The following is a 26,538-nucleotide window of genomic DNA, read 5'->3' as shown; positions in this document are numbered from 1 at the left end:
TGTGGGTTAATGCCCCAGACTGCAAAACCGATTGAACATCATGGATGGTGGTTCAAGCTTACCAGCTGCTCCTCGAAAACCCTATACAGGTTGGCTTTGGGTTGGAACTGACTCACTCGATGGCACTTCTGTTGTTAAATTAACAGCAAAATGGACTCCTGGAGTCCTGGTGTGGTGCTTTGGGTGAATGCACTGGACTGCAAGTTCCATGTGAATTGCATGGATGGTGATCAAACTCACTAGCTGCTCCTCGGAAACCCTATATAGGGTTGATATGAGTTGAAACCAACTCTGTGGCACTTAATAACAACAACAGCAATGAAAACCTGGAGCTGTGATGTGGTACTATAAGTTAAGCACTGAACTTTCACCCTCAAGGTTGGCAGTTCAAATCTACCAGCCCCTCTTTGGAAACCCCATACAGTGTTGTGGTTTGTCATAACTGACTGGACAGCATTGAACAACCACAACAAGAGTTCACTATGGCTTGTAAGTCAAAAGAGAAAGTGGTGCGCTGAACCAGTGCACTTCAAGATTATTCTGAGGACATTGTAAGCCAAGAAGTGATACAATCACAACTGCATTCTGGTTCCCTCGTCAAGAATAAACTGAAGGTCATTATCCTTGAAGACACAGGGACCAGTTCCTAAGGCAAGAAATGATGGCTATCTAAACTGAAGAAATTCCAAATGAAAGAATGGAGAGGAGTGGAGAAACCACAGATTTAATACCTCTGGTGACCAACTGGATGCATAAGAAGAGAAAAGACAGAATACAAAGAGGTCACCAGGGTTTCCTAATTGCTTTAGGAGAATACCAAAAATCAAAGAAAGAAAGTAATGGATTTCTGATTGTTTGCTTTGGAGGTTAAATGCAATCTAACCTCTTCCTACTCAAAGTGACCCTGTGTAGTGTTTCCAAAGAGCAGCTGGTGGGTTTGAACCATCAACATTGTGTTTACCTCCAGTGTTTATTGTACAGTGCCACACCAGTACTGGGGTTTAGAGGTGGGCATATTAGTTTTCAAGGATTTATAATAACAATACCACAGTTAATTTCATAAGAAAAGAAGTGTATTATCTAACCATTCTGGAATTTAAATGTCTGAAGTCAGCATGTTATAAGGACTCTGAGAGATAACCCATTCCATGTTTTTTCCTAGTTTCTGGAAGCTGGTGATCCACAGTATTTCAACATTTTCCCTCTGTGTCTGTATGCCTTTTCTTCTCTTGAATAGGACATCACTCTTATTGGATTAGCACCTTGGCAGTTTGTCCTCTTGTTAATTTAACTGACAACATCTTTAAACATCTAATTTACAAACAAAAACAAGTTCACATATCACAAGGGGTCAAAGGCTAGGGTTTCAGCATGTCTTTCTTTGGAACACAATTCATAACTGGTCATATTTTCCATGAGGTGCCTGGACAAGAAGATGCCTATAGATAGATAAAAGTTTTCAAGCTTAGGAGAAATATCTGGGCTGAAACATTGGTGAGGAGCAGTGATCAACAACATGTAGATGGTAATTGAGGCCTTCAGAGAGCTTGAGCTTACCGATAGAAGGATGATTCCCTGAGGAAGAGCAAATGAATTATACGAACCAATTGAGGAACAGCCTGAAATAATTGAGAAGTCATAATCCAAGAGGTAGGAGGAAAGCCTACAGTGTGTTTCTCATCACAACCAAAAATATTTCAACAGAGAGAGTGTTGTGAACAATCTCAAAGGCTTCAGAGAGGCCAAGCACGCTTACCAAATTACCAAAAAAGGATTGGTTCATGGTATGAGGAAAGCAGACTCAGGAGTTTGATTGTCATAAGTTGGGTTGCAGAAGATGGGGAATGAATGATAGCTAAGGAAATGAAGAAGAATTGCCACCCTTTTCTATCAGACTCTTCACATGCTAATATAGACTGCCTACTTTGTAATCCTTAATTTTCCAGCTATATTCATACTGCTTACTTCACAACTATCCAATCATTTTTCCCACTGTAGCACTTTCAGTTCAGGAATGATAACTACATAGCAAATTTTGTGAGTGTAACACATTGGGACCAACAGGGACAAACATAGACAGCTGAAGGTAAGGATTGTGAAATGTGTCCTTACTTTTATTGCATTGTATCATAGAACTCACAGGGATAACCCCTTAATTTAAAAATAAATAAATAAAAAATGTGATGTGGAGGCAGATCATGCTCAAACCAAGGGAGATGACACTTCCGCTCAGCCTAAATTCCATGTGCACAGTTCCTAACCCTCTGCATTCATTTGGGAACTCTATTTCATTTTGCTTCCTATAATCAAGAGAACAAAATGTTAAGTACAGTGATCTCAACTGCACGATCCAGAAACACCAAGTAAGATAGTTAAGGCCAACCTAACAGCATTATTTTTCTTTCAATCTGTCACAGGCAATATGAAACTAGATTGTTACGGTTCTAAGAAAAAAATGAGACAATTGATTTTCATTTTCCTCCAGTGTTAGTCAATAGTTGAATTTCCAAAAGATTGTTTCTTAACTGTGTTAAGACTTTCTATAAGGAGTTACAACAGTGAATTCTACCCTGTGCATACCCAGACACTGGACACAGATGCATTCAAGGCTGTTGTTGCTGTCTTCATTCCTTTTGTGATTCAAGCTTCCACTGACCATCTGTTTCTTTCTTTCTGAGCAGTCTAGTCCATGCGTCTTTCCATTCTCACCAGAGCATTTTTACCCTTTGTTCACTCATTCATTCCTCAGATATGTGGGCTTCTATTGTGTTCAAGATACTGGCCAGGCACTAGGGAAACAAAGAAGTTCTCTGTGAGAACTTATCACTGGTGGGGAGTTTTACATAAACCAAGTAATTAAAGCAATTAATAAATACTTACAAATCGAGATAATTTTCTTTATAAAAGAAAGTGTTTTTAAGAAATGAGTTCATAGAAGATTCTGACGCAGATGAGGATCAAGGAAGTGAAAAAGGGACATTTGAACTAAGTTGTAAAGGATGAACAACAGTAAATTTCATGAGATGTTGGTGAGAAAAGGGAATAGAGAACATTCCAGAGAAACAGAATTCATAAAATTCTAAAGACAGTGAACAATGAAAATGTGATAACGTCAGTAATGGGAAGAGCCTTGAGAAACAAGCTAAGAATTTTTACCCTTAACCTAAAAGCAACAGGAAAGCCACTGATGGCTTTTAAGATGGGGACAGTGATAAATGGGAGAGCTACATGGGTGCTTGGTGATGGGTTAGGTGTAAGGGCAAAGATAAGAGCGTATCAAGATAGAAGCACTAGATGGTACCTGGATACCAACTACCAATTGCTCTAAAAGGGATTACATTAAAATCAAAATTACAAAATATAAAGATGGGACTTACTGGTCAGAAGGGGACCAGAGGATCTCAAGTCTATGGTCCTGACCATCCTCGAATCTGGAAAAGTTAGTAACTGATGCTCACAATGGACTGGTCGAGTATTCTGAATCAAAAGAATAACAATCGATATGGGATGGGAAAGAGCATGGAATGGAAACAGGAACCAAGAGAAGTGCAGCACTGTTGTTACATAGAAGGGATTATAATAATTGAGATGAAACAAACTTTATGATTCATTGAATGTAAAACTGATCTTGTCTATAAACCTTTACTCAATTGACAATAACAGTTTTATTTTATTTTATTTTTTTAAAGAATGTCAAGAATGGCTCTTTGTTTCAGGCTTCTGCAGTTGGATGAATGATGATGATGAACTAAGAAATATTAGCGTAGGACCATGTTTGAGAAGAAGGATCATCAATGTAGTATTGGGTTTGTTGAGTTTGTGGTACATTTGAGATCTAAGCAGAGATGCCAAATAGGAAACTAGATATATTATCTAGAGTTCAGAGGAGACAGCAGGGTAGCTGGAGGTATAAATGTGGAAGTTAAAATTTCAATTATTTATTTAGTACCTGTCTACTGGTGTGGCATGGTAGGATAAGCACTAGACGCCAAGGTTGATTTGAACAGCAAGTAGTGATTCAAACCCACCTACCACTCCACAGAAACCTTATACAGGGTCGGTATGAATCAGAACTGACTCTATGGCACTTAACAAGAACACTATGTACGAGGTACTGCTTTAGGCCCTTAGTATAAATCAGTGAACAAAACAGATGAGATTCTCTTAGAACTAGCATTATTATAAAATGGATGGTGGCAGCAGTATTTGCCTTTGCTGCAACTTAACTTGAGTAAAATGACAGATACATGCACAAGGGTATGTAATCATTCAATCAGTTCTTCAACAAACTTTTACCAACTTCCCACTTTGTAGTTAAGTGCCACGAAGTCAATGCTAACTCATAGCTATCCTGTAAATCTGAGGCTGCAAATATTTGCAGGAGCAGAAAGCCTAATGTTTCTCTCACAGGAAAGCTTTGAAAGTCATAGTTCATCAAGACCTGCGCAGTGTGCTGAGGGAAGAGTTGTTTGTATTGTGTGTCCTCATATGCATTTCAATTCAAAGTGATTCTACACTTCAGAGTAGAATGGTGCCTTTAGGGATTCCTAAGTTGTGGTCTTACTGATACTGGACTGCCAGCTCTTTTCCCTCCCTCACAGATCCACTGGTGGATTCAAACTACCCAGCCTTCTGGTTAACAGTCAAGAGTGTAACCATACCACCGCAAGAGCTTCTTGCTAGAAGAAAGAGAAATAGAGTAAATAATTATGAAACTGTGCTGACAGTGATGGAGGGCAGAGAGCATTATGGGACTACCCTGGGTAAGTTCTTACCCAGTGTAGAAACAGAGAAAGAACTTTGTATTAGAGGTAAAACCCTGAGCTCTGCCTTTAAGAATGATCAGCAATTAGCCAGAAATAAAAGAGGGGAGCTGCTCATTTTAGACAGAGAAAAAGGATATGAGGGGCTTCAAAAATACACAGAAGAATAGAATGAAAAGATCATGGAAATTTCCCCAAAACTTCCTGAAAGTCCTTCATATATGCAGGATTATGGGAAATATCCTGGAGGAATAGAATGAGAGAGAGAGTATGTGACAACCTTGCAAACAGTTCAGTGACCCTGTAACCCAGTTTCCTGTTCCAAGTGGCAAGGCTCTTTGTTATTATCCATACTATTCTTTGCATACCTTTCTACTGTTGTTGTCAAATGAAGTCAAGTAGGTTTCAACTCATGTTTTCCCTGTTTCTGGTTTCTAAGGAGCGGCTGAAGAATTTGAAAAGTCAACCTTGTGGTTTAATCTTGTGAAACTTCACCACATTCTTTCCTAAACCAGTCTACAAATTCCTTGTGGTAGGGACCATGCCTTAGGTCTTCTTTCTATCCCTGTCAGAAATGAATCTTCAAACTCCTCTCTTTCAGCCTCTTCCTGTTAAGTAGCCCACGGACTGTAAGCCCTAAGAGATCACTGAGTGGGCTGTAGTTGCATGATGTCAATGTCAGGGCCTTGGGTAGAACTCAGGTGTTCGGGGTCCTTGGTATTTTGTCCTATATATCATACTGCTGTGTATAAGTAACAAAAATTCAGTCTTCCATTTCTAAAGCATAAAATCTATCTTGAACAATGAATTTCCTCAATACAAAATTTTTTCAGTAATGAAAAATAAAATGTACTTCCCTTTCCTTAGGCAGCATGTATTTGCTGATGAAAAATATATCTTTTTTAGACAAAATTTATCTCTAAAATTAAGAGAAAAGATTTAGAAAAGCTAACAGGAGAGATCATTATATTTTGAATGTTTGAATATAAACTGGCAATAATTATATAGCATTTGATTTTGAAACATGTGTTTGGTTCTACAATTGAAACTAGAGCTTTCCATAAATATAATTATTTTCTCTTAATAAAGTCAAGAAAAGAGACTGTGTATCACTAAAGCATTGTAATGCAAGAAAATGAAAACTGACTACTTTTTGCAAAATTGAATCAATAATTCATCTGATTATGAATGTCATAAAAACAATGAGTTACTAAAGAATGTGTACCTAATCAGTATATATTATAATCTTTTCACATAATAAAAAAGCTACCAGTTTCTACTACCACAATTTCAACAAGCTCAAGAAAAAAAATGTAAAATAAGAAAATGCAATATTGTGTTTATATTTATGTTTAAATGAGATGATTTCTTTATTTATGTGACTAATAATACTCTCAGAAACATGACATTGTTAAGGTAGAGGTTACCGACAAAATGCTTACATCTCTAAGCCAGTTACAGCTGTTAGTATCGCTCACTTTTCAAACACAAACTCTGGGGAAATATAAAAGGAAAACAGAGGGCTGATGACATCTCTTAATGAATTTGTCAAGAGGCCATCAAATATCCTACATCTCCCCAAAGATTTTCTTAATAATGATTGTTTATGCCATTTTATTAAATCCAACAACACAAACTAGACTAAAAGCTCCCAAACCCAATGGCTGTGGGGAAAAAGTGTCCCATTAATATTCTAATTTAAAAAAAAAATCAATAATTTAAAAGACAGAGGCACAAAGTTCCTAGAATTGCCAAAATATTTCTGATAAAGAAGATCATAGTCAGAGGAGTGAACACAACCCAGTTTCTAGACACATTTTGAAGTCACAGTTGCCAAGTCAACATGTTAGGTGCTGACTCCCAGTCAGTGTAACATTGATAAAAGGATAGATGTCTGAATGAGGATAGTATCGAAAGCCCAGGCTTACATCTACTGTGAAGGCAAGTGGAAAGGCAATTCAATAGACATTGGAGAGTACTTTCCAAAAAAGTGCAGAAATAATTAGACACGGATACACAAAAAAGTAAAATAAATATAAAATTTGAGACATAGTTCATCCAAGGCACAACTATTGGTCCCTATTCACCTAGAGCAACAGAGGAGCAAATCAAGGTAAGTGCTGTCCAGTTGGTTCCTACTCAAAGTGATCCTTTTTAGGTTTTACAAGGAGTGGCTGGTAAATTGGAACCACTGACTTTATGGTTAGCAGTCCAGTGCTTATCCTCCAATACTATACCAAAGTCAGGAATAGGAGGAAGATACAGAATTTGTGGCTACTTGCTTCCATGAACAGCTGCTGTTTTGCCATGAGACCTGAAGAACTGAACGGTGTCCAGCTACTATTACCGAAAATTTGGATCAAAGCTTCTACAGCAGAATCCTAATCAAAAGGGGAAAAATGCAGAACAGAAATTCTCATTTTGATGGACTTTCTGGAGCTATGGAGGCTAGATAAAACCCTGAAACTTTTTTCCTGATATATGTTTAAACCTTAAACCAAAAATATCCACTGAAGTCATCTTAAAACCAAACAGTAACTTACCTTCATATTAAAGATGTCAGCCGTTAGCATGACGTTCTTTTAGAATTGTCTATATGGATTCAGAGGAGCTCTGATAGCATAGTGGTTACGAATCGGACTGCGAACCGCAAGGTCAGCAGTTCGAAACTACCAGCTGTTCTGTGGTAGAAAGATACCACTTGAAAATATTGTTTGATGGGAAGTATAAAAAGATTTTACAAAACTGAAGCTCTAGAATCAAACGTTGTGGTCAGATATAACACTTTTACCTGATGACCTTGAGTTGTTGTTGTCAAGTGCCATTAAGTTGGTTCTGACTCATAGTGACCCTGTATGGGGTTTCCGAAGCCGTGACTCTGCGGGAGCAGAGAGCCTCATCTTTTTCCTACAGAGTAGCTGGTGTGATTGAACTGCTGACCTTGCAGATTGCAGCCCATTGCTTATCCTACACAGCCATCTCAAATCGAACACTTCTAGCTGGGTGACCTTGAGCAGTTGATTCAAATTCCTCGGGCCTCAATTTTCTCATCAAAAATCCTATGATATGGGGCTTTTTATGGTACCTACCTCAGGGAGCTATTTTAAAGATTAAAGAACATTATGAGTACAAAGTGCTCAGCACAGTATCTTGCCCACATGTTTTCTATTACTCCTGCTCCTGCTGTTGTCTTGGTGTGGTGCTGTGGGTTAATGTGCTGAACTGCAAAGTTCATTTGAACCACAAGGTCAGTGGTTCAAGCTCACCAGCCACTTCTCAGAAACCCTAACAACAACAACAACAACTGCTTCTACTATCTATGTTGTTGTTGTTATGTGCTGTGGAATCGTTTCCAACTCGGAGCAACCCTGTACAGGGTTTCTGAGGCTATAAATCTTTACAGGAGCAGAAAGCCCCATCTTTCACCTGCGGAACAACTGGTAGTTTTGAACTGCTGACCCTGAGGTTAGCAGTCTGATTCGTAACCACTACAGTATCAGAGCTCCTTTCTGCTGTCTTTGAGTACCATCAATGTTATCCTGGCCAACACTCTTTGAGATGGGTTTTTGAAAGATATAGAAGAGTTGACCAAGTGTGTTGTTGTTGTTTAGTGCTTTAGCATCGTTTCCAACTCATAGTGACCCTTTATAGAGTTTCCAAGGAATTGCTGGTGGGTTTGAACTGCCCACCTTGAGGTTAGCAATCCAGTGCTTATCCTACAGTGCCACACAAGGACTCCTACCCACATATGGTTTTGTGCCATCAAATTGGTTCCAAGTCATTGTTGTTAACTGCCGTGGAGTCAGTTCTGACTCATAGTGACCCTGCATAAGGTTTCTGAGGAGCAGCTGGTGACCTTGAATCACGGTCCTTTCAGTTCAAACTGACCTTGCAGTCCAGCGTGTTAACCCACAGCACCACACCAGGATACACTTATACAGAGTTTGTGAGACTGCAAATCTTTACAGGAGCAGAATGCCTCATCTGTCTCCCACAGAGCAGCTAGTAGATTCAAACTGCTGACCTTGGAACCCACTACTCTACCAGAGTTCCTAAACCAAGTAGAGAAAAAGAAAAATATATTACAGGCAAGGGAAGCAACTTACATAAAGCATAAAAGCACAAAATAACAACATGTGAGAGGAAAACTCAAACAATTCAGCAAGGCATAGGAGGAAACTTCATTCCATGTTAAGATAAGACTTTATTCTAAACATGATTGACAATCTTTAGTTAATTTTAAGGACCAGAGGAGCTTCATGGTGTTTCTCTCTTAGATATTCTGAAAGGTGGACTTAAAGGGGCAAGGCAAAATGCAAATGATCTCAGGAAAGTTTACAGAGACACAGTGAGATAACACCTTGGTGACCAAGTGACCAGTTGGGAAAAGGTGGGACTCTGACAAATCTAAATTCACAGGCTGGAGACGTGGGAGGGTCAGTGGAAAGTGAGTGTAGACAAGCAGTGTAAGTGAGGAGCTCTTTAAAAACTTGTTTGTTTACAGAAACAAGGTGGTAAAGGGAAAGAGAATAGAAAAAGATATACGCCCAGGAGAAACACTTGCCTCTCTGTATTTCCATTTCCATTTTTATAATTGAGAGCCTTGAGAAAACAGCATAGCAAACACAGGAAAGGGGAAGTAGCTGGTTGAGATGATCTTAAGACTAGCTGGTGCAGAGGGATCTAAAGCACGAGTGTGCTGTCGTCTCCACTCATCTGCCTTTACTTAGATGAAATGGTTTTCATGTAGCGCTAGCAGTTACTGCAACTAAGTGATAGCTTTGTTTTTTATAGAATATTTCTCATGAATAATTCCAACGGTAGACAATATTGGTGTCACTTATATATCTTGCATTTATATATTTATGTAATTACATATATTTTATAAATCTATATTTACATAAGAATACTGAAATCCAACGTGAAGTCCTAGTGTAGCCATTGCGGGTTAATGCGCTGCACTGCAAGGGTGGTTTGAGCTGCAAGGTTGGTGGTCCAAGCTCAATGGCTGCTCCTCAGAAACCCTATAAGGGTCTCTATGGATCAGAACTCAATCAATGGCACTTAACAACAACAATAATGCTGTGTCTGGAGTCCAGATATGGCGCTGTAGGATAGAGCTGAAATGTTAACTACAAAGTGGGCAGTTCACACTCCAGCCACTCCTCAGAAATCCTATAGAGTGTTGCTCTGAGTCGGAACCAACCTGCTGGCACTTTATAACAAATGCTGTCTCTTGTGCTTTCTAAATCAAGAATGGGAGGACAGTTGTATGAACACATAAAAAAAAATGTGTTGTGCGTTTTGTTTTTTTCCTATTACCTACTGAATACTTATCTCATATTAAGAACTTAGTATCTAGTTTACACGGAAATGAGTGTGTCTGAGTTGTAAAATAGAGATCTATTATAAAATAGAGGTCTTTGGAACTAAAAAGAAAAACAATACAAAAGCTAACTACATCCATTACTACTGTCTCTCTGAAACTGTTGATTGTGTGTACTTGCAAGATTTAAGGGACATAATAATTTAAGGAAGGAGTTCTGGTATGGAACTGTGAGTTAATGCGCCAGACTGCAAAGCCGTTTGAGCTGCAAGGTCAGCGGCTCAAACTCACCAACTGCTCCTTGGAAACCCTACATAGGGTTGCTATGGGTTGGAACTGACTTGACGGCACTTCACAACAACAACAATGTAAGGAAAACATGTTCATTCTACATAATTAGGTATTCTGCTTTTTAAATAATATTTTTTTTTTCTCTCTTATTAAACTATTGGAGTTGTCTGCTCGTTTAGTCTTGATACAAATATTATTTTACTGCTGCACAAAGTAAACTTCTGAAGGGTATTTAAAGTCTGTACGATTTTAGGATCCTTGTGTGGTGCTTCAGGATAATACACTGGACCACAAGGTTGATTTGAACCACCAGGTGGAGGTTCAAATCCACCAGTCTCTCCTTGAAAACCCTACACCGGGTCGCTGAGTCAGAACTGACTCAACAGCACTTAACGACAACAACAGCTGTAACAAGAACAAGGAAGTAAACATTTCTTGTACATTTTAGGGATGTCATATGCTATCTAAGAGGGTTGCTGAACAGTGGATTTTGACTCAAGGCACCTCATGTGTATCATAGTACAACTGCATTTTAAAGGGTAGTCAATGGCTGGAAGTTTGGGAAATAGATTGCCAGAGCTTCTGTGCAGGCTGCACCTCCAACCTTTTGGTTGCCAGCCAAGAACATTAACCATCTGCTCCACTCAGTAGCTTTAAAAAACTCCTCTGCCATTTAGTCAAAATTCCAACTCATAACAACTTTCTATATGGGGTTTCCAAGACTATAATCTTTACAGAAGTAGACAGCTTTACCTTTCTCCTGGATTGGAGTTGCTGACCTTGTGGTTAGCAGCCACCAGTGTGCCTTATCCATTTTATTAAGGGATGTAAATGTATCAGCTCTTCATTCATGCTATGCTGGGCTTCCAAATCAGGAAACCCAGAGAAGTCACTTAAATCCCCAGTGCATTAGATTCTCCAAGAATATAACTCCTCTTCCACTTCCTTATGAGACGTGCTACAGATGTGTTGTTGTTATTAAGTGTCATTGACTTGGTTCACACTCATAGCGATCCTGTATAGGGTTTTTGAGGAGTGACTAGAGAGTTTGAACCATGAAGCATGCAGTTGAAATTGACCTTGTGGTCCAGAGCTTATCCTATAGTGCCACACTAGGACTCCAAGATAGAGAGTAACAAATCTCAATGTGTTGACATAAGTATAAAAGGAAGTCCCATATGCAATTAATCAGCTAATGTTATGAAACTACTTTGAACATTTTGGGATACCATATAAAATTTTTCTGAAGGATTCTATGAGAAAACTATTGAATGATGATGAAAGCAGCAAAAAGAGATGGAAGGAATACACACAGTCACTGCATCAAAAAGGAATGGTTGGTGTTCAACTATTTCAAGAACTAGTATATGATGAAGAGTAGAAGCCCAAGGTGCACTGAAGGAACTGGCAAAGAACAAGGCTTCAGGAATTGATGGATGCAAATTGGAATTTTTTAATAAACTGATGGAGCACTGCAGGCGCTCACTCACTCATCTATGACAAGAAGTTTGGAAGACTGCTCTAGGGTTGCTATGAGTTGGAACCGACTCCATGGCACATAACCACAACCACCACCACCATCTGGCCAACTGATTGGAAGAAATCCTTTTTTTTTTTTTGGGGGGGGGGTCCATTCCAGAAAGAGGTGGAAATCATTGGACAATATCATTAATGTCACACACAAAGTTTTGCTACCAATAACTTAAAAACTGCTTCATTGATAGGAACTGCCAGAGGTCCAAGCTGGATATCATTGCTGACATCAGATGGGTCTTGGCTGAAAGCAGAGAATTCCAGAAAGATGTTGACCTGTGTTTTATTGACTACAAAATCTTTCGATGATGTGAATAATGACAAGCTATGGACAACACTGCAGAGAATTAGTATTTTGGAACACTTAATTATACAGATGAGGAACCTGTACATAGACTAAGAGGCAGTTGTTTAAATGAAACAAGAGAACATTGAATGGTTTGAATCAGGAAAGATGTGTACCAGGGTTGTATTCTTTCACTATTCTTATTCAGTCAGTATGCTGAACAAATAATCTGAGAAACTTGATTATATGAAGAAAAACATGGCATCAGGATTGGAGAAAAACTCATTAATAAACTCTAATATGTAGATGATACAACCTTGCTTGCTGAAAGCAAAGAAGTTTTAAAGACTTACTAATGAAAATCAAAGACCACAATGTAAAGAAAACAAAAATCCTCACCACTGACATGGTGTTGCCCCTCAATGTAAATTATAGGTTGTGCTTCAATGTAAAGAAGGCAAAGATCCTCACCACTGGACCAAAAACAACATCATTATAAATGAAGATTGAAATTGTCAAAGACTTCATTTAGATCGGATCAACCATCAACACACATGTAAGCAACAGTGAAGAAATCAAAGGACATGTTGCATTAGGCAAATCTGCTGCACAAGTTTTCAAGAACAAATATATCAGTTTGAGGACTAAGGTGCACCTGGCGCAAGTCATGATATTTTCAGTAATCTCATATGCATATGAATATTGAACAATTAGTAAGGAAGACCATAAAAGAACTGATGCATTTGAATTACGCTGTTGGAGAAGAATATTAAAATACCATGGATGGCCAGAAGACAAAACAAATCTGTGTAGGATGAGTTACAACCAGAACACACCTTAAAGTCCAGAATGGTGAGACTTCATCTCTCATACTTTGGATCTATTGTCAGGAGCGACCAATCCTGGAGAAAGAAATCATGTTCAGTAAAGTGGAGTGTCAGAGAAAAAGAGGAAGCCCTCCAATAAGATGGATTGGTGCAGTGGCAGTAGCAATGGGCTCAAACGTAACAATGATGATGAGGATGGAGTACGACTGGTTATTATTTTGCTTGGTTGTACATAGAGTCTCTGTGAGGACCTAGTCACCAGCACCTAACGACGACATACAAAAATGTAGCCCTCATGGGTCATACATTAATCAAGAAATTAACCCTTTCATTTACATGGGTAACTGATGTTGATGTGCATGAGTAATTAAATTCCTAATTTGACATTGGAAATACTGATCATAAATTTAGTGATTTAAAAAACTTTAAAAATTAATATATTTAAATTATATTATATTGCTGTCTGATACGAAGTCCTCCCGACCTTTTGCCCAGAATATAAAAAGGAAGGTACTTCCTTCTCAGAAATTCTTTCATTGCAGCCAACATAATAGTGAGGCATAGTCTTCATATTTGCATATCAAGGTTTTAGAGTAGCGTGGGGATATTAATAAAACCAACATGTTTTAGCACTACTCCAGCTTGCCCATCATTTTAGCACTGAAGTCCTGCAGCTGGGGTTGTAACATCGTGTGTATGAAACAGCAAGAGAAAATTGGTTGAAAAACATTATTCTATGCTTCAGGAAGGCTCGGTATTCTGAAGTGCTGAGTCGTGTGTAGCTCCAGGAGAGCAGCGAAAAAGAAAGCAGTAGAGCCTTCAAGCCTTCATTTACTCATAATAGAGAAGGAGCTCCTTTTTCTCAGGTTTTGTATTTTGAACAATCAAAGATGCATTTCTGGGATAATAACCAGCAGATGTATACACATTTTTTAAACTAGCACTAGTTTGGGTTTAAAAATAAGAATATTTTTCAAATTTGAATCTGTTTTAGATTGTTTTAGAGAACCACACTAAAAAAAAAAAATGACAAAATTTTTATTGAAAATAATTCTGTAATTCAGCTATTCAATGCTGTGTTCAAAAGGAAACTGAAACAGAAAAACGTTTGAATATTTTAACAGGGAAAAAAGCCCAAGCTCCAATGTGGAAGATTTAAGTGATGAGGCAGAACCGTGTATGTGTCGTGCGGAGCAATTACACCTAACTGTCTTGGGAAGTACAAGCAAACCACAAGGCTTTCAGCTGCCCAATGTGTAATGATATCACAGCGTGGCAGATGCTGAGCCACAGAAGAGCTCTCAGCTTAGATGATTTAGATAGTTTTTTTTAAAGCTCATGGTTTGAGGGTTTTTTTTTCTTTGACTCTAATTTCTTTTTTACAACTACACTTTTTTGTAGCTGTGTGAAAGTCCATTACAAAGTTGTCCTCTCATCTCTCCTTTGCAGCCAGTCTTATTCTCAGCTGAAGCTATTTAAACCCCTTCCTTTGTACTTCTCTATGGTATGCTTTTCAATATAAATAATAAAACCATGAGGTTCTCTGCATTATCTTTCTTTACCTCAAGGATCATAATCTTGGAAATTAAAAAAAAAAATTCAAAGAGGATATTTACAATTACACTTACTTTCTGTTACAAGGTCTGGGCTCTAGTAGTGCAGTGGGTTAAGCATTGGGCTATTAACTGCAAAGTCAGAAGTTCAAACCCACCAGCCACTCTGTAGGAGAAAGTTGAGCCTGTCTACTCCCAGAGGAGTTCCACTCTGACGTATAGGATTGAGATGAGCCAGAATCAATTCAATGACAGTAAGTTATAATGATGTGAAGTTCATATCCTGTTCTTATCGCCAATGGTATCCACTCATGTCCATTCAGGTAAACTTAATCTTGAAATTTGCTCTTAATCCAAGAAGAAAATAATTTGGATCTTAACTACGATTTTGTTACATTTTAAAGAAAGTCATAGTAGCTCCAAATGGACACCAGTGCTTTAATTACCCTGGTGTCCTTGTGCTCCTCACCCTACAGACACACACACACATGCTCTTATCCCTTCTGACCCTGTCCTCCTCTTTTCTCTCTCTGTATGATGGTCAGGATCATGGATGAAGGAAGGGGACATGGTCAAGATGACGATAACAGGGGGGATGTAAGACTAACAATAGTTTGCCTGATGCACCATCTGCCTTTAAGAAAACCACCTTTGTTCCTGGCCATAATATACATATAAACCCAAACCCCAAACCTTTGTGTTTTTTAGTCCAATCATGTGTCACATGGTAGAGCAGCTTCTTGGATGTAATCTTCATGGGGTGGCACTTCATGGTGTGTGAGGATAAGCACTGGACCACGGGGTCAGGTTGAACTGCAAGGTCGGCACTTCAAACCCACCAGCCACTCCTCAGAAACCCTATACAGGGTTATTATGAGTTGGAACCAACTCAATGGCACTTAACAACAACAACAACAACAACAACAAAATTCATGGAAGTAGATCTCTGGTCCTTTCTTCCACCCCACCACTGGGTGAGTCTAATCCTTTAACCTTTGGGCTAGTAGTGGACGGTTATTGATCAAGTACAAACCACTTATGCCACCCAGGGACCTCAGAATACACATATAATGCTACTTTACTATTTGTAAAAAGTTCATGGGGAAATGGAATTGAAAGATAATGTTCAGGATTTTGCTGAATTCTTACAAATCAACAAACTCACAGTGCAGATCAAGAAATACTGACTGTACTCCTGAAGCCCGTACCATACTTCCTTCTGTTCATTATCCTCCTGAGTACAATTATTGTTTCTACACTTAGCTTCATGGACTAGTTTTGCCTGTTTTTAAGATTTTTATAAATTGAATCATTCTGCATTTACACTTTTATATCTGGCTTCCTCCACTTAAAAATTTGTGTGTTTCATCAAGGATCAATCCTATTCCCTCTGTATACAGGGTTAATAGGGATGGGCAACTTACACATTAGCTACCTAAAATGGGGTGGGAGGGAGGTCTGTAAAGGCATAAAGTGACTGGCTTACAAGTTTTCAAGAGGGAGTTAATTTCAGAGTGTATTGGGGAAGGTAGAATCCCCACTGAATAGTGTTCATCTTGTCTAGATGGGTCTGGTGAAAAGAGATGGGGATAAGATACTTATGATTTAATAGCAAGTAATTGCTATCATGACTAATTGTAACTGTCACAACTGTAAAGGTAGAAGTTTTGTAGCAAAAATAGGGGCATAATCTTACAGTCCAAAAACAGAGGACCCTAGGCCCATCAAGGGAGAAGAGAACAAGTGGAATGTGGGACCTTATCCAGGTAAGCCACCACACCAGAGATGGAGAGAGATGAAGGCATGGAGAAATAGAGCAGCTAAGGACTCTAGACTCATGGAAAGAGAGGGACTGGGTGCTGGTAGCCAGAAAGCAGGCTTGCAGAATGTGCCCTTTGGTTGTTTAAATGATTATATATTCCTGGGTGTTTTTGTATACATCTCCCTTCCTCCACCCCTCCACCCCCCCAAAAAAAAGGGAATAAGAGCAAACACTGTTGAATGATGATGCATGGAGGAGTTTGTAGTGATTGCAATGAAACGATGAGTGTAAAACCGATGTTCTCCCATATAAACTAGTAACTTAATTCACAATGAAAACTAAAACTAAAAAAAAAAATTGTGTGCTTGTTTATAGTTTATCCATTCAGTATGTAAAAATACCATAGGTAATGCTGTGCTGATAAACATTTGTTTAGTTTGCAGTGTGAGACTCTTACAAACAGAGCTACCATAAACCTGCTCACATGCCCTGGTGCACATGTGCACATTCGGTGAGGACTTTCTGGGCCTCAGGATATATGTTGCTCATCTTTAGTTGATGCTGCTGACAGGCTACCAGCAGAAAAGAGAACTGATGCTCAGAAAGGGACTCCTTTCTGCTGAAAGAAGATTCAACAAGATCTGATTTCTCTACAACTGGACCAAACCTTCATCTGTTTGGTTTAACTGGCACTTCTGCATATCTGTCATGCAATGGTGACTGATACTCAAGAATACGATATATAAGACCCCAAAGAATCTTCTGACTCACCTTAAAGAGCTTCTCATTGTCTATTTGTTGTTCTACTTTTCAATGTCCAACTTGCGCTACATTGTAATTCATTTATTCAAAATGTTTATTGTATTCCTACTTGCTAGAAGATAACTTAAAAATGGATTTTTATCCCTACTTAGTTTACAGAGGAGATTATAGCATGACTGTATATGTATACATATTAAAAATCACTGCCATTGAGTAGATTCCAACTCATAGCTACCCCATGAGGGTTTGTTATTAAATCCCTTCAAGTCAGTTCCGACTCTTATAAGGGATTTGTTGTTGTTGTTGTAAAGTGTCGTTGAGTCAGTTCCTACTCATAGCGACCCTACATAGGGTTGCAGAGGAGCAGCTGTTGAGCTTGAACTGCTGACAGTGTGGTTCAAATGACCTTCAGATTGAGTGCTTATCCTATGGTCCACACCAGGACTCACCAGGGTTTAAGATGCTGTACAACCGTATAGGAGCAGAAAGTTTCCTCTTTCTCCTGTGGAGCAGCTGGTGACTTTGCATTTCCAGGCTTGTGGCTAGCAATCCAGCGTTGATCCTACAGCAACGTCAGAATGTGTTGAACTCCAGTAAAATATAAATAGGTACTCACTGCTATCCAATCAATCTCCATTTATAGAAACCCTATAGGAAAGTGTAGAACAGCCCTAGAGCATTTCCAAGGCTATAAATCTTTACAGAAGCAAACTGCCACATCGTTCTCCTGTGGAGTGACCGCTGGTTCAGACCAACAACCTTTTGGTAGATACATAGACAGATGTAGACTATGGATATAAGGTGGTTATTTTTAACACTAATAACTTATTAAACATTAGAAGATATTTGAGTAATATAACTTATCATTTATCCAATATTTATTCCTTTACTGGGGAGTGTGATGGCCCCATATGATAAGCACTGGACTATGAACGAACAACACAAAGTCTGTGGTCTGAGCCCGCTAGTCATTCCACACTAGAAAGATGAGGCTTTCTACTTCCTCAAAGGTTTAAAACCTCAGTAGGAAGACTCATTAACAACCTGTGATATGCAGATGATACAACTTTGCTTGCTGAAAGTGAAGAGGACTTAAAATACTTACTGATGAAGATCAAAGAGCACAGCCTTTGGTATGGATTACATCTCAATGTAAAGAAAACAAAAATCATCACCACTGGACCAATAAACAACATTCTTATCAATGGAGAAAAGAATGAAGTTGTCAAGGACTTCATTCTTCTTGCATCAACTATAACACTCATGGAAGCATCTTTCAAAAAATCAAATGACGTATTGCATTAGGCAAATCTGCTGCTGCACAAGACATTTTCAAAGTGTTGAAGAGCAAATATGTCAGCTTGAGGACTAAGGTATGCCTGACCCAAGCCATGGTATTTTCAATAACCTCGTATGCATGTTAAAGTTGGATAGTGAATAAGGAAGACTGTAGAAGAATTGATGCATCTGAGTTATGATATTGCAAGAGAATATTGAAAGTGCTATGGGCTGCCAAAAGAATCAACAGATCTGTTTTGGAATAAGTGTAGCCAGGATGGTCTTGGAAGCCAGGATGGCCAAACTTTGCCTCTCAAACTTTGGACATAGTGTCAGGAGGGACCGGTCGCTGGAGAAGGATCTCATGTTTGGTAAAGAGGAGGGTCAGAGAAAAAGAGGAAGAACCCCAGCGAGATGGATTGGTAAAGTAGCAGTATCAGTGGATTTAAGCTTGGCAACAATTGTGAGGTTGGCTCAACTCTGGGCAGTGTTTCATTCTGCTGTACATAGTGTTGCTATGAGTCGGTACCAACTTGTTGACACCTAACAGCAACAACAATCGTATTCAGGGTCACTATAAGTCAGAACTGACTCAACAGCACTTAACAGCATCCCTTTGTTAAATGCTGGGTCTAAATTTATAATATTCATTGATTAATCAGTGATAGACACCAGATCAGGTTAAATGCCACCAGAGTCTACTTTTACTGTATCTCATAACAATACTTTTTTTCAAGCAACTAATAAACAGTTTCTGCTAATCTATCTACTTGGGAGGAATTGAAAGAAGAATATATGTGGATCATGGTGCAGGCATGGTGCAAGACGAAACTGGACAAGTCAGCTGTCACCAAATTGGGCCTAACACCTAGATTACAGATTTAGATTTTCGTTTTAATATCAAAGGAATACCATTGAAGGGTTATACATTTGAAAAAGAGAGGATTACTATTAACACAGAATGGAGAAATTAATTAGATGGATCCGAAAAGGATGGAGGAGGCATCAAAGTGAGTCCAGAGGACAGGTAATAATCCTTGACTAGGAAGACAGTGGTGGAGATGGACAAAAGTGGTCAGGCCAAGTGGTTTTCAGGCAAGAGCCTCATAGTTTTATTTTAATGAAGTTTCCTGATTGGTATACCATGTGCTTTTATTTCCTTGAAGACATCCAGCTCTCATAAATGCACATACCAGTTCTATTCTATCTAGAGCTCAATGTTGACTGACGTGGTCATACATAGAAGTTTGACTGCTCAAGAAGTTTCTTAAGGTAGCACCATCATAATGTTCTCATTGCTCTCTTTGCTTCCTACCTTGTGATACCACAGCCTTGTCTTCGTAGCCCAGCTATGTTGTTGTTGTTAGGTGCCAGCAAATCTGTTTCAACTCATAACAATGCTACAGACATTGTCTGGTCCTATGACATCCTCAAAATTGTTGTATTTGAACCCATTGTCGCTGCCATTGTCTCAGTCCATCTCACTAGGGGTCTTCCAATTTTTCTCTATCCCTCCACTTTTCCAACCATGGTATTTCCTTTTCCAGGGATGTGTCCCTCCTAACAACATGTCCAAAGTAGTAGAGATGAAGTTTTGCCATCTTGCATCTAAGGAGCATTCTGGCTATCCTTCTTCCAGATTTGTCTGTTCTTTTGGCAGAACTAGAAGAATACTTTTAGTATTCTTCTTCAACACCATAATTCAACTGTGTCAGTGTTTCTATGGTCTTACTTGTTCATTGTCCAATTTTCACATGCATATGATACAATTGAAAATATCATGGCTTGCGTCAGGCAAGCCATAACCTCTTTGCTCTTAACACTCGAAAGAGGACTTTTGCAACAGATTTGTTAATACAGTGTATCATTTGAATTCTTGCCTGCTGCTTCCATGAGTGTTAGAGCCAAACAAAATGAAGTTTTTACCAACTTCAATCTTTTTTCCATTTATCACGTTATTTATTTGTCCTGTTGTAAGGAGTTTTGTTTTCTTTACATTCAGGTGCAATCCATACTTGAAAGGTGTGGTCTTTGATCTTCATTAGTAATTCAAATCCTCTTCACTTTCAGAAAACAAGGTTGTTTCATCTGCATATCTCAGTTTATTACTGAGTCTTCCTCCAACTCTGATGTCACATTCTTCTTCATTACAGCTTCTTGGATGATTTGCTCGGCATACAGATTAAAAAATAAGTATTGTGAACAGACACAGCATTGACACACACTTTTCCTGATTTTAACCCATTCAATATTCCCTGGTTCTGTTCAAGCAACTGCCTCTTGATCTATGTACAGGTTCCTTGTGAGTATAATTAAGTGTTCTAGAATGGCCATTCTTCATAATATTAGTTTGTTATGATCCACACAGTAAAATGACTCCTTATGCCCAAAATGCACAATTAAATATCTTTCTTGTATTCTGTTCTTTCAGCCAAGATCCATCTGACTTTAGCAAAACCCCTAGTTCCATGTCCACTTCTGAATCTGACTTGAGATTCTTAGCTATAGGAGCCATTATATTGTAATAGTTCATTATATGTTCATACAACTAGATACTCAGTTATAATGTGGGCTCAGTGAGGATCAGTGCTCCCTTGCTTATGTTTAAATCCCTAGAACTTAGCACAGGCCTATTTAAAAAACAAAAGAACATTTGTCATCAGATTAACTCTGACTCATGATGACCTTCTGTGTGCTTCTTCAGGTTTTTGATGGCTGGTGTTTTCTGAAGAGTGCAGTAACTCTGTACTCTATGGAAGGACTCCACATAGCCTGTAGAGAATGATTCACAAATGATTACATGAATGAGTCATCAAATGAGTGAATTAACAAACACCTTATCTCTACTCTGTCTTACCAGCCTGTCTTTTACATAATAGCTTTAGTGTCTGGTGTGACTTAAATTTTTTTTCCCTTTTTCTGTGCATCCTACTATTATACCCTTGTTCTTGTTGTTGTTAAGTGCCATCAAGTCGGTTCTGACCCATAGTGACCCTGTATAGGGTTTCCAAGGAGCAGCTGGTGAGCTTGAACCACCGACCTTGCAGTTCAAACGGCTTTGCAGTCTGGTGCATTAACCCACAGCGCCACACCAGAACTCCTTACTACTGGCCTATTTTCCTAATAGTTGTACCAGAGAACTTTTTAGAAAACAATTTTCTTACTGGTTACTTTTGTTATGTCTGAAGTTATTTTCTGAACCACCTGCATCTCATGAAAATGTTAGCAGCTTCTGTTTTGTGACTTTGGGAGCTGATTCTTTATCATTGTTATCATCATAGCCATCAAAGTATTGAGAATATGCAATTCTGCACACAATACTGTCTTCTATGTTCCATCTAGGGCATGAGCAAGGCAATAAACTGCATGGCCCCTTCGTAAATGAGGCCACCATCTAGGACAGAGAAAACTGAAGGCGGCCCACAAAATTAAATAAAACATACATGTGACTAAGATAAAATATTTGTATGCTATAAACCAATAATGTTGAGAGTAACTTGCATTGCAGAATGAGGAGAGAGGCCCATTTTCTGAGTGAGAAATCAGAACATGTAACTTCTCTATGTTCTCACAAACAGCTGAACCATATATAATATTGAAATTGGGAGGTTTCCCAAAAATGCAGAACTGATGTTCTCTCTGGCCACTGTGGCACTGGACTTCTAATCTCAAGTCAGTAGGTCAAACCTAACAGCCACACATTGGAAACCCCATAGAGGGTTTCCAAAACTGACTTGAAGGCACTCCGCAACATAGCAGAGAAGGAAAGGGTTGCCACCTCTCTGTTTTGGAAGTTTTCAGCCCCTAAAGCTAATATTTCCACAAACCCAAGACAAAGTAAAATTATCAAGTAAAAATGTCATTATGGGCTGATATTTTTTTGAAACATGCCTCCCTGTATCTTTTTTACAAAAGCTGTCTAAATTAAAACCACCATTTGAATGGGATCAGTGTTGTAAGATGCATTTTGGAAAGCCAGCACAGGTACGGTGAAGAGAAGGAAACGACTGAGGCAAAATAGAAAAGGTAAATGTGAAGGAGGGTGGCTCCAAGAAAAAACAGTGTTGGAAGAGGCAAGAAGTGACGATCAGACAGTGGAGTTCCCCCGCACCATATTGGGAAGCTTAGAAGTCTTCCTGCACTCTCTCTCCCTCTCAGCACTGGCTCAGGTTTGTGATGGTGAGCCCCAGCTCCTCGGGGGACCAGTTTGTAGAATCTTACATATATAAATGAATAAATAAGTACAGCTCATAGGTAGCTTCCTCTTTCTCACAAAGATATGGTATTTAACTGCCAGCCATCTTTATTACTACAGAGAAACATGTTGAGCTTTTTTTTTTTTTTTCTGCCATAATAAATTGCTGGTTTTCTTGATATGTTTTCTCTTTCTTGATTGTGTAGTACATGTTTTCATTTATTTTTATTCTTCTGATATCTCTAATATGCATATCTATAAAGTAAAATTCATTGCCTAAATACTTTAGTAATAAGTAAGCAGGGAAAACGAATGTATGAAATTATAAAGAATTTTATATATGGGGATAAAATTGACAACAATTCTTAATGATTCTGATTATTTTTAGGTTAGTTTTTTCTTATGCTTTGGTTTGGGTTTACCTTTTTTCAAAGTTTTTACACACAGAGAGCAGTAGATGGCAAGCAATGATACTTGGCAGGTCTTTACTGCCATCTTCTGTTTCCTCATAAAACTACATTTTGTTTTTCAAATTCTAAAATTCTGATTTTCTATTACAACAGTGATGTTGTTGTTAAGTGCCTTTGACTCAGTCTGAACCATAACGACCCTGTATAGGGTTTCTGAGGAGTGACTGGTAAGCTTGAACCGCCAACCTTGTGGTTCAAACTGACTTTGCAGTCCAGTGCATTAACCCACAGCACCATATAGTACAGTGGTAGTGGTGGTGTGCTGTGGAGTCAATTCTGGCTTATAGCGACCCTGTATAGGGTTTCTTAGGCTGTCAATCTTTACCGGAACAGAAAGCCTCATCTTTCTCCCATGGAACTACTGGTAATTTCAAACTGCTGACTGTGAGATTAGCAGTCTGACTTGCAAATAAATAGGCCCCATTTTGTTTTCTTTTCTTTTCTATTTTCTCTTTAGTTAAAGCAAAGTGAAGCAAATGCAGATACCAAAGAAAAGCTGCCTTTACGCCTGCGAATCTTTGAGAAGTTTCCAAACAGACCACAAATGGTGAAAATCTCAAAGCTTCCTTCAGATTTTACAGTCCCTAAAATCAGGTATTAATGTATGTCTGTAATTGTACATGTCAAATACATTGCCAAAGATTCAAATCTGATTTCAGGCCTTATTTGTAGCACATAGATATTTTTACACTATTGTAGATATGTATGTTCTCTCTACCGCTCTCTGGAGAACCATTGGTCCATTTTAATAATGTGTTCAAAGAAGAGTCATAGTATGTCTGTAGTAGCCTGCTTCTGTCCAAGATGGACCCTCTCAGGTAACAGGAGAAGGTATTCACTATTGCATGGCAGGTACACAGATGGCAACCTCTGACCCATAGCCAGGTGTCAATAAAATTGCGTGTGTGATCCTATAATTTCAGTGGCCAGTTGTTTAGAATACCATGTCTATGTACAAGCTAACTTATCTTGCAGTTTTTAAGACAGCCATGCATTTTGCATTCATACTGATTTTTCTCCCATGTTTTATTTACAATTAAGCAAATGAATACATTTTTTAAACATCTTTTTTTTTTTTTTTTTTTTTTTGGTATAATGAGCTGAAATTGTAGAAGAAATTCAACTAATTATCTCTCAAAAATTACAAATAGGATTAAAATTATATGAAATGTTTACTTGATGAGTTTTAAAAACAAATCTGTGAAGAATTTTCAAAACGCGAGATTGGTGAGATTCCATAATATTTAAAATTCAAATGGTGCTGCGTTTGCATTTCTGATTTTAAAGAAATGAAATTTAGAACCTGAAATGCAAAATATAAAAGTGCTGTAAATTAAATTCAGGATTAGTGGTTATTTGAAGAGGCTTTATTTGAATTCTCACCATACTTTCAATATCAGATGAAGTGAGTTCCTTCTGAGTAATTTTGATTCCTTAAATGTAAAATGATCTCTCAGGCATTCTTATGATAAATAGAAGGTTAGAGAAATCAACTAATGTCCCCAATTCTTAAAGAGAGAGAAATGTACCTTCTCATTACCGCAACTGGATTCTTAAAATACCATAAATGAATGAGTATTATTGTTTCAAAAGTATTTCAGGGACATTAGTTTTTTTTTTTTTAATTGAAAACTCAGAAAGCTTTTCTTAAATATTTTAATAATTGAATGTAAACAGTACTCTGCATGGCATGCCTTGTTTTCTTTGATGTTCGTCACTGCAAATGCATCATTGCAAAATGCAGTCAGGTGCCCCATTTCATTAATATTGCTTTATGTGTCTATACTTCATTTGCAAAGGGAAAGTTTCATGAAGCAGTTTATCGATCGCCAGCAACAGGACACTTGCTGCCTCTTAAGAAGCCTCCCTTCAACCTCCTCCTCATCATGTGATCACTCCAAGAGGTCTGCAATTGAAGACAATAAATACATTGATCAAAAAGTAAGAACCACGGTCGCAAATAACCAGATTTACTCTTTTTGTAGCATCTCTGTGTTGGAGAAAAGTACTGGGTCACTGTGTTGGCTCCAATAATCTAATGTCTCAGGAGAACAATGAAGACATTTCTGTTCTTTGTAGAGGATATCACTCTGCCTGTCAAGATTTATCATAACATTTGAGTACGTTTGTCTTTCTCCTTCTTTCCCCCTACCTCCTTCTGCAATAAGGAGAGCATGGTGGCTCTGCAGGATAAGCGCAACACTGCAAACCACAAGGTTGGCAGTTCAAGCCCATCAGCCAATCCATAGGAGAAAAATGAGGCTTTTTGCTTCCACAAAGATTTACAGCCTCCAAATCCCTTTATGTTGTTGTTGTTGTGTATTATCAAGTTGGTTCTCATCCGTAGCGACCCTGTTTAGGGTTTCTGAGGAACAGCTAGTGAGCTTGAACTGCTGACCTTATGGTTCAAGCTGACTTTGCAGTCCAGCACATTAACCCACAGTGCCACACCAGGAGTCCAGAATATAGGGTCTCTATAAGTTGAAACTGACTGGATGACACTTAACCATAACAACCTGGCATGGTTTAAGTAAAGGAGCTCTGGTAGCATAGTGGTTATAAGTCCGGCTGCTAACCTCCAGGTCAGCAGTTCGAAACCACCAGCCGTTCCATGAGAGAAACATGAGGCTCTCTGCTCCTGTAAAGATTTACAGCCTCAGAAACCCCATACAGGGTTGCTGTGAATTGAAACCAACTCCACAGCACATCACCACCACCATGGCTTAAGGAGCCTTGGCAATACAGAGGTTGAAGTTACTGGGTTGCTCAAACCCACCAGCTCCTTGGCAGGAGAAAGATGAGACTGTCTGCTCTTATAAAGCTTTACCATCTCAGGACCCTATGGAACAGTTAGTTGTACCCTGGACTATATGGTCACAGAGTCAGAATGAACTCAATGGCAGTGAGTTTGGTTCTTTTGAGTCATGCTATTACTTAGTACTTGTAGCTTTAGATTACTGTGTGTGTTCCTTTGTAATATGTCTATTAGTTATTTCTCTACCTTATAGCTTTGATGATTGTAGATGACCAATCTGATGTCAGCATCAGATGCTTTTTTTCATTTGAAAATAATTAGGTCTTTGTTTGGTAGTTGATTCACTGGTTTGCTGATTTGTTCTGAAAAGCTTGTAAGGTTTTCCCAGTGTCCTTAGAGATTAGGAAATTTGCTGAAATATACCTATGTGTGTATCCTGGGGTGGAGCTTTAGGATCTGCACTGGACTGCGAACCACAAAGCCTATGTTTCAAACCCACCATCTCTCCTTGGAAACCCTACACAGGGTCGCTATGACTTAAGAGTTGACTCTACCTCATTTTTTTTTTTTTTTTTTTTAAGGTTTTTATTGTGGATTGAGTGACAGCTTACAGGGCCCATCATCAGTTTCACATTCAACCATTCATATGACTTGTTTCATTACATTGATTACAATCCCCTCCAAACATCATCAGTCAACAGTGTTTTTCTCTATCCTCTTTGGCTTTTCTCCTTTTT

At 38.6% G+C, this 26,538-nt stretch overlaps 1 protein-coding gene across 1 annotated transcript in view; it reads left to right on the top strand.

Moving 5' to 3' along the window:
* Positions 1-26,538, top strand: part of NALCN (sodium leak channel, non-selective) — a 535,846-nt gene that overhangs the window by 362,875 nt on the left and 146,433 nt on the right. The window contains exons 15-16 of the mRNA XM_006846666.1: positions 23,504-23,640; positions 24,846-24,987. Of these exons, the coding sequence (XP_006846729.1) occupies positions 23,504-23,640; positions 24,846-24,987 (279 nt within the window). The remainder of the gene's footprint in view (positions 1-23,503; positions 23,641-24,845; positions 24,988-26,538) is intronic.

The sequence above is a fragment of the Chrysochloris asiatica genome, unplaced genomic scaffold, assembly GCF_000296735.1.
Source record: "Chrysochloris asiatica unplaced genomic scaffold, ChrAsi1.0 scaffold00029, whole genome shotgun sequence".
Classification (NCBI taxonomy): Eukaryota; Metazoa; Chordata; class Mammalia; order Afrosoricida; family Chrysochloridae; genus Chrysochloris; species Chrysochloris asiatica.
The sequence above is the reverse complement of the archived record's forward strand: the minus strand, read 5'-3'. Positions and strand labels throughout refer to the sequence as shown.